The sequence below is a fragment of the Haplochromis burtoni genome, unplaced genomic scaffold, assembly GCF_018398535.1.
Source record: "Haplochromis burtoni strain Fernald_Lab_line unplaced genomic scaffold, NCSU_Asbu1 Contig_294, whole genome shotgun sequence".
Classification (NCBI taxonomy): Eukaryota; Metazoa; Chordata; class Actinopteri; order Cichliformes; family Cichlidae; genus Haplochromis; species Haplochromis burtoni.
The window spans coordinates 147,294-158,984 of NW_024582655.1; the positions used below are offsets into that span (position 1 = coordinate 147,294).

General features: G+C 39.8%; 2 protein-coding genes across 2 annotated transcripts in view; both read left to right on the plus strand.

Annotated features, from left to right (window-relative positions):
- Positions 1 to 2,261, plus strand: part of nudt9 (nudix (nucleoside diphosphate linked moiety X)-type motif 9) — a 7,067-nt gene extending 4,806 nt beyond the window's left edge. Inside the window, exon 8 of the mRNA XM_005940805.3 lies at positions 433 to 2,261. Coding sequence (XP_005940867.1) covers positions 433 to 578 — 146 coding nt within the window. The 3' untranslated portion in view covers positions 579 to 2,261. The remainder of the gene's footprint in view (positions 1 to 432) is intronic.
- A 1,639-nt stretch (positions 2,262 to 3,900) lies between these two features.
- Positions 3,901 to 10,217, plus strand: si:ch211-11k18.4. Its single transcript, XM_005940809.3, has 12 exons — positions 3,901 to 4,187; positions 4,877 to 4,988; positions 5,882 to 5,975; positions 6,231 to 6,285; positions 6,500 to 6,640; positions 7,046 to 7,206; positions 8,044 to 8,142; positions 8,270 to 8,415; positions 8,754 to 8,925; positions 9,008 to 9,120; positions 9,251 to 9,335; positions 9,542 to 10,217. The coding sequence occupies exons 1-12, from the start codon at positions 4,070 to 4,072 to the stop codon at positions 9,599 to 9,601; spliced, it is 1,356 nt and encodes a 451-aa protein (XP_005940871.1). The 5' UTR covers positions 3,901 to 4,069; the 3' UTR covers positions 9,602 to 10,217.
- Positions 10,218 to 11,691: the final 1,474 nt, after the last annotated feature.

Consider the following 11,691-nt stretch of genomic DNA (forward strand, 5'->3'; position numbering starts at 1 on the left):
ACGATTTTGATAGTCGACGTAATCGTGACTAGTCGACAAATCGTGGCAGCCCTAGTTACCAGCTTTGTGTTCATATGTAAACACAAGAAAAGACCATACATGTGTCTTGAATAGGATAGGGATTTGTGTAGTTGACTTTAGGCTAAGGTTTATATTGTTAGCTGGTAATAATGTGGTGATGTGTTTCGGGTCATTTTACAGAGTAACGCGATAGTAATGTAACAAATTACTTTCTTCATTAATTAAGTAATGCACTGCAGTATTTTGAAGAAATGTAACGAGTAATGTGTAATGCATTCCTTTTTTTTTTTTTTTTTTTGAATAATGACTCCACCACTGGTTACATCCAGCTTTTAATTACAGTCTATGTTCTCAATACGTTTGCAAGGTGTTTTGCAGGGAAAAAGTGAAATCTCTTTGTTTTAACGTCAGGTAACAGCGTGAGTGAGCTGCCACTGGAAGCTGGTGATGACGCCGGACAAGTCCAGTGGGTTGACCTTGACTCATCTTTCCCCCTTTATGCGAACCACTCCCATTTCCTGGAGATTGTTGCCAAAGAGAGGAAAGCGCACTGGTAGCTAAAAACGAATGAATGCTTTAAGAGAGAAGGAAACTTAAAAGCCTTACAGCCCCTTGGTGTGGTGAGAGGGCTCATCAACTGAAGTAGCATGGCATTTTATGTGAGCCTACTCACACTGATTGATGTACAAAACCCTAACACATATTAATTTATATTAAAACTCCCAAAGATGTACTCTGCAGTTTAAAAGAGATAGCCTGCTAAGCATGCTGTTTGAGATACTAAAAGAGAACTATTGTACATTTAGATTAAACCCTTTGACTGACTGCTTCCAAGATAGTAAAAATAAGCCTGTAAGAACAAGAGGAAGCACAGATTATGCTAATGTATTCAATGCTAACAAGTATCACATTAACCAAACACAATGATCTCCCGAACATAACAGTACTACTAAATTAATGGAAGGGGAGAAATCAGAATAAAGAAGTGGAATCTGGCTTTGATCTTTACATGTGAAAAGGATATGATGATGGTGATGCGCAGGAGCAGACATGGTTTCGAGTGGCAACAGACGGTGGATGTAAAACAGCATTTTGCAATCAGCAGGCTGCCTTTCCAAATGTACACATCAAAACGTGTCATCTCACAGGTCGGGAAACTTATCAGGGAGGCAGTGATGAATTATGCATGAAAGATCTTGAAATCTGTGTGAGACAAACACTAACACCTCTGTTATTTAAAGGTACTGCAGAATGGAGGGTCCCAAAATGAATTGAATAAATACATCATTAATTATGTCAATAATGGGTTCAAATTGGAAATGCATTAATTGTTTTTTATTACATGTTTTAAATGAAACTCTATTTTGAATGATTATTTTGTAATAAGTTTATTATTTTCAATTTCAAATAATTAATGACAAATGTCAATAATTATTTATTCATCTATTTATCTCATTTTTTTTTGCACTCATGTCTTCTATTCTCAACAACCAAAAATAATTATTTATAAAATCCCGTTAGGAGTGGCAGCTGCTTTGTCTTCAGAATGATTTTCCATATTTTACAAGGTATGATATAATTTCTTTTTCCTCTGTGTACCAAAACTGGTGAGGACATCAGTTGGGCTTATCAAGCATTAACCTTAATCAAATTAGGGCCCCAAGAGTTCCAGGAGGCACCACAAATCCTATAAAACTATTTTATTTGCTCTCCGACCACAATGTCACCCATGTAAGGGCCAATTCTGCTGTTTAAATTTCACTTCAGTAAGCATATGATGCACTATAGGCCTAAAATTATGGGCTGGATGACAGCTTTTTGGCAGTAAAATTCTGCACAAACACTTTAATTATTGGTATCATTAATTGCTCGTCTTAAAGCTTTACAGGTTCTGTAAAGTATTTTTTTAATATAAGGTGTAATGTGAAAATTAGCAGGGGTTTACTTATGAAACTTGCACTGATTAAAATTATTATTATTTTTCAAATGTTTGTCTGCATAACTTAAAAATGTACATTGTTGTGAAAGCGTGAGTTCAATTGTATGGGTTTCCTCATTAAATATGCACCATTATAAAGTAGTTACTGTGTGCGCAGCGTCAGCTGGTTTCAGCTCACACAGTCACACCAGAAACAGTTTCCTTATATGTTTTTGTTTGTGCCATTGAGAGCTACACCAATGTTTCATGTGTACTTTGCATTCTATTCATGTGAAAATAAATTCCCACATATATTAAACAAGTTAAATGTGTTTGCCTCACACTGTGTTGCTGTGTGCACTCTATGTTGTATGCGCAGTGATCCCTTTTTCCACCAACATAGTAGTGCAGGCCCTCACAGCTTCTAATGGTTAGTACAAACTGATGTTCCAACCATTTTATTAAGCACGTATCCAATTCAGGGGTGGAGCTAGAGCTTAAACCTATAGCCAAATAATGACTCCAATTCTAAAAAACATGGGGATGCTGTATAAAATGTAAATAATAACAGAATGCAATGATTTGCAAATCTTATAAACCTGTATTTCATTCACTGTAGAACAGAGAAAACATATCCACGCATCATTTTATTGTTTCATGTAAAATATTGGCTCATTTTGAATTTGATGGCAGCAACATGCCTCTAAAGAAGATAGGGCAACAAAAAGACTGGAAAAGTAAGAGGAACTAAAAAGAAGCAACTGGAGGAACATTTTGCATTTAGGTTGAGTGACAACAGGTTGTGATTGGATATAAAAAGACTGTATTAAGAAAAACATCTTAAAGTTTCACCAATCTATATAAAAACTGCATCTACAAAATTAAGGAGTAATTTAAGAAAAAAATGTTCTTCAATGTAAAATTGTGCATTCTTTAATACTGTATCATTGACAGTACATGATATCATCGGAAGATTTTGAAAATCTGGAGAAATCTCTGTGTGCAAGGGTCAAGGCCAAAAATCAATCTTGGTTGCCTGTGATTTTCAGGCCCTCAGTGCACTAGATTTAAAACAGATATAATTCTTGAATAATTCTTGAATGAAACGGGCTCAGGAACTCGTTCAGAAAGAAATCATCGTCTGTGAACACGGTTCACCAGACTATCCAAAAATTTAGGTTAAAGCTAAAAAGAAGCCATATATGAACATGATCCAGAAATACTGCCTTTTTCTTTGGGCCAATTCTCACTTAAAATGGACTGGGCCAAAGTGGAAAACGTCTTCTGTGTTCGGACTAATTACAGTTTAAAATTCACTTTGAAAACATGGAAACTACATCATTTGGACTAAAAGTAGTAGCTGTACCATCTGGCTTGTAAACAGCACTCAGTTCAAGAGTATATAATTGCTTATGAAACTGACAGCTTTCACACTGGAAAGGTCGCATACAGTTTTTTAGAGTAACACGTACTCCCACTCCCACTCAGAATATATCCTTTTCAGAGAAGACCTTGCATAGTTCAGCAAGACAATGCTTTGATTTAATCCAAGGAACTTCTTGGTGTGAGTCGACAGTGTTTTTAAAAATCCAACCAAAATGTCTGGACCACAAACATGTCTACATTAATTTGCACAGAGCCCCACAAAATAGGGATCAGGTATCCTTAAAAGTCTTTTTCTGCTATTACTAACATGATGCTTACAAATTATTTTTACATTCAAGGTGCAGCATGTGTGAACGTAAATGTCCTTGGCTTTGAAATACTCGTTTACTTATGTTTTTAAAATTGCAGATATAACTTGCTGTGGTTTTAAACACAAGGGAATCTAGTTTAATTATTAAAGTTTCCCTAATGAAATGTTGTGTTTATTAAAAAACAGCTCTACATATCATATGGTATGTCTGTCTAACCAGGAAATGTTTGGCGCTTCCCCTCAGACATATTCCAAACTTCATTACCCATAATCCCGTGCAACAAAAGCCGCCCAAGCTGACGACGTGGCCAAGGTACAGACCGGGGCGATTCAAACGAGGCAGACCGGCTTTGTTTGTAGCTAGTTCATTGAGGTGGAATTCATATGCTTGCTGAAGTTTGTGTGAATCTTTTAATTCATCACTGAGTGTAACGATGTCCGGGAAAATCAAGAGCCGAAGTGCTGCAAACTCAGACTCGATAACCGGCGGTGTGTCCTGCGATGAGCGCATCTTGCGGGATTGTCATGAACTGTACACGGATCCTGACAGCGGTGAGTTGGCTGACGTACAACTCGTGGAACTGACAGCATCTCACCTGACGCCTGCACCTTTCACCTGTTTGATATTAAAGTTGATAAAACAAACTCTTTGCTGCACCGCGGGGTAGCTAGCTAACTTTGTACATAACGTTAGCCTTTCCCAAAGCACGGGGAGCTAACCGTTAGCTGAGTTAGCTAGTGAGGATTTTATATTTGCTGACGATGCGACTGTCAACATTAATGCTGGTTAAATCAGTCACCCACTGATGTGACACTCTGTTTGCTATTAATAAGTCAGTTGCATAGTTGTAATGTAACTTCAAATATAGGTTTACAAGGCACACTTCTGGATCTGGATCTATCTCCAGTATTGGCAGCACAGGGTTATCCTGTATATTGAGAACGTGTGCAACATTTCAGCTTAAAACCAGATCTGCCAGTTGACTCATACATCTCGCTGATATATCTCAAAGATAATGACGAGACAAAATGCCAAGTGAAAAAATGTGAATGACGAGAGAAAGAAGACTATCACCTAGTTAAATGGCTTCCTTTGAGTAGTTGAGAACTTTGATATTGTCCTTTACATGCCAAATGTCACTTATCATTTAGATCTGCTCATCCCAACACAGCACCATGATTTTTCTCCTTTCCCACAGAAGCTAATAAACCATCTGTGTCCTACTCTCTGTTATATTCAGGGTTGATCACAGTGGCCGAATCGGTTGGTGTGAAGTTGCTGCCGCCCAGAAAAAAGATCACAGTGCTGCTGATGGGGAACCACTCTGCTGGGAAAAGCTCCTTCATCAACTGGTAAATATATACTATGGATAAATATTTGCACAAGTGCAAATAGGTGGCAGATTATTAACCACTTATCCAACTGACAAAGTAATGGAAATCTGGTGTCTGGGATGAGGAGACTTCTGTGTTAAATCTATGCCGTAGGTACGCGTAACCGCAAAATCCTTCCGCAACCCTACACCTTCAGGACTCATAGATGTTAGCAATTTCCTGGAAGGAGATTTTCCCAACCATTAAAATAGATATTAGGGAATGTGAAAAAATGGAGGAACTTGACGGGCAAATATGTTTAAAACTGAAAATTGGAAGTAGGACTCAGGAGGGACAAAGTCTCAGGTGTTTCTGTTGTGGCATCCACTGCATATAAAACACTGGGACATAACTGCATAACCTAATATAAAGCATTGCAATCATTACCAATTGTAATGACAGCAATGGCTTGCAGAAGTTTAAATCAGCTGTTAGAGGGAACTTGGTGTTCATCCTATTTCTTTCCTGATGGGGATGTTGTGCTTCATGTTAACCATGTGCCCATGTACAGGGAATCGGTGCACAACTCAGAGTAAACTCAGTGCCAAGGAACAGGCACTGGAGGCCCTCATCAGACTAAAACCTGACCAAGGTGCCTGTTGGCTTTCCTTTAATTTGTTGCCCAGTTGCACAGCAGTCAGACTGAATAAAGCGCATGTGTGTGTATCCTCTGAAATTACCAGTATTTAAAGAGTTACAATTACTTCTAAATGTTCTCGGATCTTCATTTGACTCATGTCTGAATCTGAGTTGACTAAATTATCCTGTCCATCTTTATCAGTGTCTTTAGCATTCAGTTACGCCCATCATTCTGGTTTTTATACACTATTCAGATTAGCAATAATCAAGATCTTTCTGTTCTTATTGTTCAGGTACGTGGAAGAGCACATCCAGCGCACTGGAGTAGCAATTGAGACCCAAGGCTTCAGCTTTGTTACAAGTGGACGCAAGAGAGAGTCTCTCACAGTAAGTGCTGCAGTCCATTTTCTGTTTTTGAGACAGGGCTATGGGTGTTTTCAAAAGGCACGTCTCATTCCCACCGTGAGCCATTTCATCTTTAAAATGTCAGCTGTCTGCTCCTCGTAATAGTGATTTATTACTGTGGATTAAAATGAGTTCGTCTTTTGTGGTTTCAATGTTCTTGGAGTACCTGATGTCCTGTTTTGCAAACTATCTGTGACAGATCTACTTCTGCTTTATTTATTTATTTATTTATTTTAGGGAAACGCCACCCTTCATCTGTATCCACACTTCAAACCTCTGCAGGAGTTTAAAGGTGAGAGATTTAATATGCCCAGAGATTTGCTATGGACAGTGTTTTGGCAGTTTGCCGTTTTATTGGAATTCATTTAAAATGATTTGTATGTACCAACAAACAAACAAAAAATGATTAAAGCGCCCAGTTGAATAGAAAGAGAAAACCTTTTAGAGTAGTAGTTCTTATTAATGCTAGGCACTCACTGTAACTGTGTTTCTGAATTCTTCCCCAGGTGTCTCAGAGTACTTGAGCACAGAGATCTGCACGTCTCGACAGAAACGGTTCAGCTTGGTGACGTTTGTTGATTCGCCAGGCTTGGTGGACGGCGATATGAAGTATCCGTTTGACGTGGACGAGGTCATCCTGTGGCTGGGTGGGTTTCTGCTGTTGTCTTGTGGTAGTTTTAAGCAATCTTCTTTTGGTAATGCAGAAGGAGAGCGGTAGCTCTGTGAAACCAAAGATACCTGAAACAAACAAAACTAAAAGCACACTCAATTTGGAGTCATTTAGATGCTTGTGGGCCTCTCCATTATAATGAATGACCAGTCAAGTTTTTATCTCTTCATTAGTACTTTTAATTTACCCTAGTGAGCTTTGTGAGTCAGCTTTGCATGCTTCGACACATCTTTAAGCAATTTAAGTTCTTAGTTTGACTAAATAACAGGGAAATAGAAATTCCACACTTGTTGGGATTACGACCCAGTTTATAATGCGATGAGAATAAATCCACAGGGTTTCCTCAGTAGTAAATAATGCCCCTTTTCACTGTCGCTCTCAGGTGATCTTTGTGACCTAATTCTGGTCTTCTTTGACCCCATGGGTCAGGCTCTGTGCAAACGCACCCTCAACATTGTGGAGAGCCTGAATGAAAAGCATGGAGACCGGCTGCGGTTTTACCTGAGCAAGGCTGACGAGGCCGGAGGAGAGTCGGACAGACAGGTACGTATACTAGCAGCAGCTTCTGTAGGAGAGTCAACGCTTTGAACAAACAAAGTTACATCATTCTCTTTGTATTAGATAATTCCTTCCCACACTCTGCAGTGCAGTTTCTAAGTATGCTGACCCGGTGTGTTTTGCCAGTCTAGCGAATAAAAAAAAACAACAACAAAAAAACCCCAAAACCTGCACTGGGTATGGAAAAATGATTGGGTGATGCTTTTGCTCATTAATCTTGCATTGAAGAACACCCCTCTGATTACTTTCAGGTTATTTTCTGTGTCACCAAGGTGGCTCCCTGTTCTGGAGCCTGGTTTAAAACTGTCTGAAGTGCCACATTTTCTTTCACCAAGGGATTTCTGTGAGTGCGACACAGATTCCCTGCCAAAGGGAACTGTTGTATATACGCAGCCTGTTGAGCCGTATCTTACCAAAGTTTGTTAATATCCATCAATACATTCATCCATCCACAGAAAAGGAAACTGATAAATGTTTTTGTGGTTGATCCTCATATGCTGCAAAGTCTGTTTTACGCTGATGAAATTGTAGCTAATAGAGCACAGATTTCAGACTTGAGTATATTTGTAATTTCTAATTTCATTTCGATCTGTTTAGGATTAGGATTTCCTAATTTGCAGTAAGATAATACTTGTTTAAACACGACATTGTGCAGTCACAGTATTCATGAGTAAGTGAATGGTGCATTTCTAACTTTGTTTGCATGACTAAATAACAGAAAAGCACCACATACAGTCGATAATCTCCCTATCAGTAGCAGAAAAATTGCATCTTTGTTCTGTCTCCTCCTGACTCCTGTGTCTTTTGTTACTGCTCTCTCAGAGGGTGATGATGCAGATTGTCCAGGAGCTCTGCAAGCGGCCCGGACTCAACAAGTGTGGGTTTGACATGCCCACCATCTACATTCCTAATCCAAATAAGGTAAAAGTGATTCTTTCATCTCATCTGTCTGCCTTCCTTACTCTTTCTACACACACACAATTCACCAGTTGTTATAGACTACTGTTTAGAAGAAAAACAATCCTCCTGTTTGTCTTCCTGCTGTCAGCCAAGCCGCTGCGTCAACCAGATTGAGGAGGTTTGTCGCACCATCGAGAAAACTATCAACCAGACGGTCCAAAACACACTCAACTCTCTGGAGAGGGACTGCGAGCTCATTGTTGAGGCTATCGCAGACAAGCTCAGTAACGACAGGTAACACAGAGGAGACACTCACTTTGTAATTCACACTGCACTGACCACCTCCTCTGAAAGGCCACTTTCACCTGCTCCCTTATTCACAAGGTATTGCCACAGCAGGAGGTTCCTGACACTGTTTTTCTTGCACACGGTGCCCTTTTGGCCAATAATTTTAACATCGATTTAAGAGTTTGTGCGTTCACGCCTTTTAATAGCCATACATTGAGCTTGAATTAAAGTGTAACCATAAAGTTTGACGGGAATCCTTCAGTAGGAGTGCTCAGAGGAACGTGTGAGTCATATTTTTGTTTGGAATTGCCTTCGGAGAATAACCTGACCATCTGTTCACGCAGGCAGACCACTGTTGAGAACCGACGCGCACGCTGCAAGAGCTGCTTCCTGACTCTGCTGGGTTTCAGCGTCCCTCTGGCTCTGATGGCGTTTCTGCTGCTGGGCGCTCTGTCCCAGGACCTGCTGGAGGCGGCTCTGGGCCGAGAGGGTACAGAGGCGCTCTCCCTCTACCTGGTCAGTGGCCAAGCACGCTCGTCATTCATAGTTGAAACTGTTGCATATGGTCTTCACATAAGGCTGCTCTTGTGTCGTGCAGACGCCCGCGGTGAAAGTATTTGACTCCCTGTCTGTGGAGCAGCGGCTTTATGGCTGCGCTGGGCTGGTGCTTCTGTCCTTCCTCCTGCTCATTATTGCACGCTTCATCTTCAGGTAGGAAGTTTCGCAGTGTCATCACAGCCTTTTAGACTTTTTCATCCATCAGTACCCGAGGCACTTGCATGTCCTCATGTTATTTGTTCACTGCGAACCTCATCACACTTCTCCCTTTGATTCTTTGCAGAACTCAACCCACTCTATCGACCAAACAGAAAAGGCAGCTGCAGGAGAAGCTGGAGTACGTGCAGGAGGTGGTCAAGACCAAAAAGGTAGTGTGTATGTGTGCGGATAGGGATGCACTGATCAGATATCAGTTTGCTGACCGCTCCAACCACACTAAGCCTAAGCAAAGAAATCTGTACAGGTGCCAGAACTGAAAAAAGTTGGATCTTTGCATCCCTGTATGAGTGTGACTGCTTCTGCTGGCATGAAGTGGATTATTTTGGGATTTTAATGGTTGATTCTCTTCCTGTAGAAAAAGCTGTATGAAGACTACCTACGCCAGAGCGTCAGCGATCACGACATGGGCTTGTAGAGACGCATGCACGCAGATATCCCCACTGTCACGAAGGACTAGACGATCACTTTTCCAAGATTCCACACCAGCCGCCGTGCTCTGCAGACCTCTTGGTGGTGAACCATCCAAGTTCTGGTGCTGTGAACTGTAAAGCCACTTTACCCATTAGATGATGTTATCTCTGTTAACCACACACTACCTGCAGATGAAATGAGCTGTTGTTACTGATGACTTCTTTGTAAACATTTTATATACATATATCGGTGCCTCTTCTCTGAAATGATTTCAGGCTTATACCACTTTAAGATATTTAAACATTTCAAAACTATTTATAATATTTCTGTATGAGACCTAAAGCGCTGTTTTGTGTGAGTCACTTTCTATGAGCTACTGTTTCTGAGGACCTTTACCAGCGTTTTTTACAGTGCTTGTGACTCGTTAATGAATCCATTTCCCATCATGAATGTCTGCAGGTTGTGTAGGTTGGCTCATATGTAGAATATCCAGATGTCTGCACGCATCTTGATGCTGCAGTAAGAGGTGTTACCTGTGACCAATCAAACCTTTTGTATTTTCTTTCTACGTCGTGAACATGTTTTAAACTTGAATAAATAAAAAAGCAATGTTCAATACATTAATGGATTATACTTTTTTTTACTTTACTTTTCTTCTTAAGCGTAAGGTTTAAGGATTTTATGTAATATTGTGACATGTTAGTGTTTTAAAGCTTTTTTCCTTGTGAACTTGAAGTTTGGACACAGATGATCTCTGTTTACAGTCCCAGTTTCTATTGAATGGAAGTCAGGATATGATGTCGTGTCTCGGTTTTGAATGTTTTGTTTTTGTAAGAACCTGTGAACAACAGTGCCAGTTATAAAACATCATCGCAACAGAACCACATCAGGATTCCAGATAAATACACCATAGACTTGTGTGGTATCAGCATTTTAAGTGGTTTCCAGCTTGTTTTTCTAGTATTTTTTTTTTTTTTTTTTTTTTTTTTTTTTTTTTAATAAAAGCAAAAACAGGAAACTACCATGGGATATTTCCTGTTCAGTTATGCTTTTGGTACCCAAAGGAAACAGGTGCTAGGAGACCAGAGTGCAAAGTTTTGCTCAGAAAATGTAATTTCCTCTTTTTAAAAGGTTAACCATTGGTTTGACCTGTGAATGCCACTTCGTCAGTGTAAAATAGTTTCTTGCAATTGTATGAATGCCTCATAATCTAACGGTGAATATGTTTCTGTTGCTTCCTGACATAATGTATGTCAATAAGTACATTGTAAGCCTTTCAAAAGAAGTCTAGTGTTACCATTTTGGGTCGTAGTCTTATTCTTTCGGTTGTTCCCTTTAGGCCTGCCTCCTCATCCTACCCCTAGTATCTTCCTCCTCAGTTACGCCAACCCCCTGCATATTGCTTCTTTCCTTCTGTCAAAAATCACCCTGACACATCTCCACCCACTCCACCCTGCCTGCAGTTCTTCACTTCTCTCCTGTACTGTCAGCTGCTTTGGATGGTTGACCCCACGTATTTAAAATCATCCACCATCACTACAGTATCTCTGCTCCTCGCAGCTTCATCGCTACACCACGTTAAAAAAGTATTTGCTCCCCTTTCTGATTTTTTTTCTTCATATTTGTGACATTTAAAGGTTTCAGATCATTAAAATCTGTTGAGCTGAGGAAGAAAATCGTTGATATCTGTCAGTCTGGAAAGACCCAAAGACTTCTGGGAAAATATTCTGTGGACTAACGAGTTGAAAGTTGAACTTTCTGGAAGGTTTGAGTCTTGATCGATTTGTGTAAAACTGACAGAGTATTTCATTGAAGCTGTGGCGTATTTGGTTATGGAGCAGGACTACAGTGTATTTACCAATACAGGTGTAAACCAAAGGTATTCGATTTTTTTAAAATTCGCCTACAAAGATCAGCAATCACCTGTTTATTTTCATTTCACTCATTTGAGTCTTTTCTGTAAGCACACCTGGTTTTTTGGTTTGACTTTGGTTAACTAACATTACCAGTATTCCTCCAGCAGAGGGTATACTTATTTTGTATAAACTCTGATTCATGTTTACAGTCACACTTACTTTGCATTCTTTCCTATTT

What these genes read in the sequence shown, in the direction of transcription:
- si:ch211-11k18.4 (XM_005940809.3), top strand. Translation starts at nt 4,070, where the DNA reads ATGTCCGGGAAAATCAAGAGCCGAAGTGCTGCAAACTCAGACTCGATA. An exon ending in ATTGCACGCTTCATCTTCAG is followed by an intron (nt 9,121 to 9,250) that starts GTAGGAAGTTTC and finishes GATTCTTTGCAG; the next exon opens with AACTCAACCCACTCTATCGA. An exon ending in AGGTGGTCAAGACCAAAAAG is followed by an intron (nt 9,336 to 9,541) that starts GTAGTGTGTATG and finishes CTCTTCCTGTAG; the next exon opens with AAAAAGCTGTATGAAGACTA.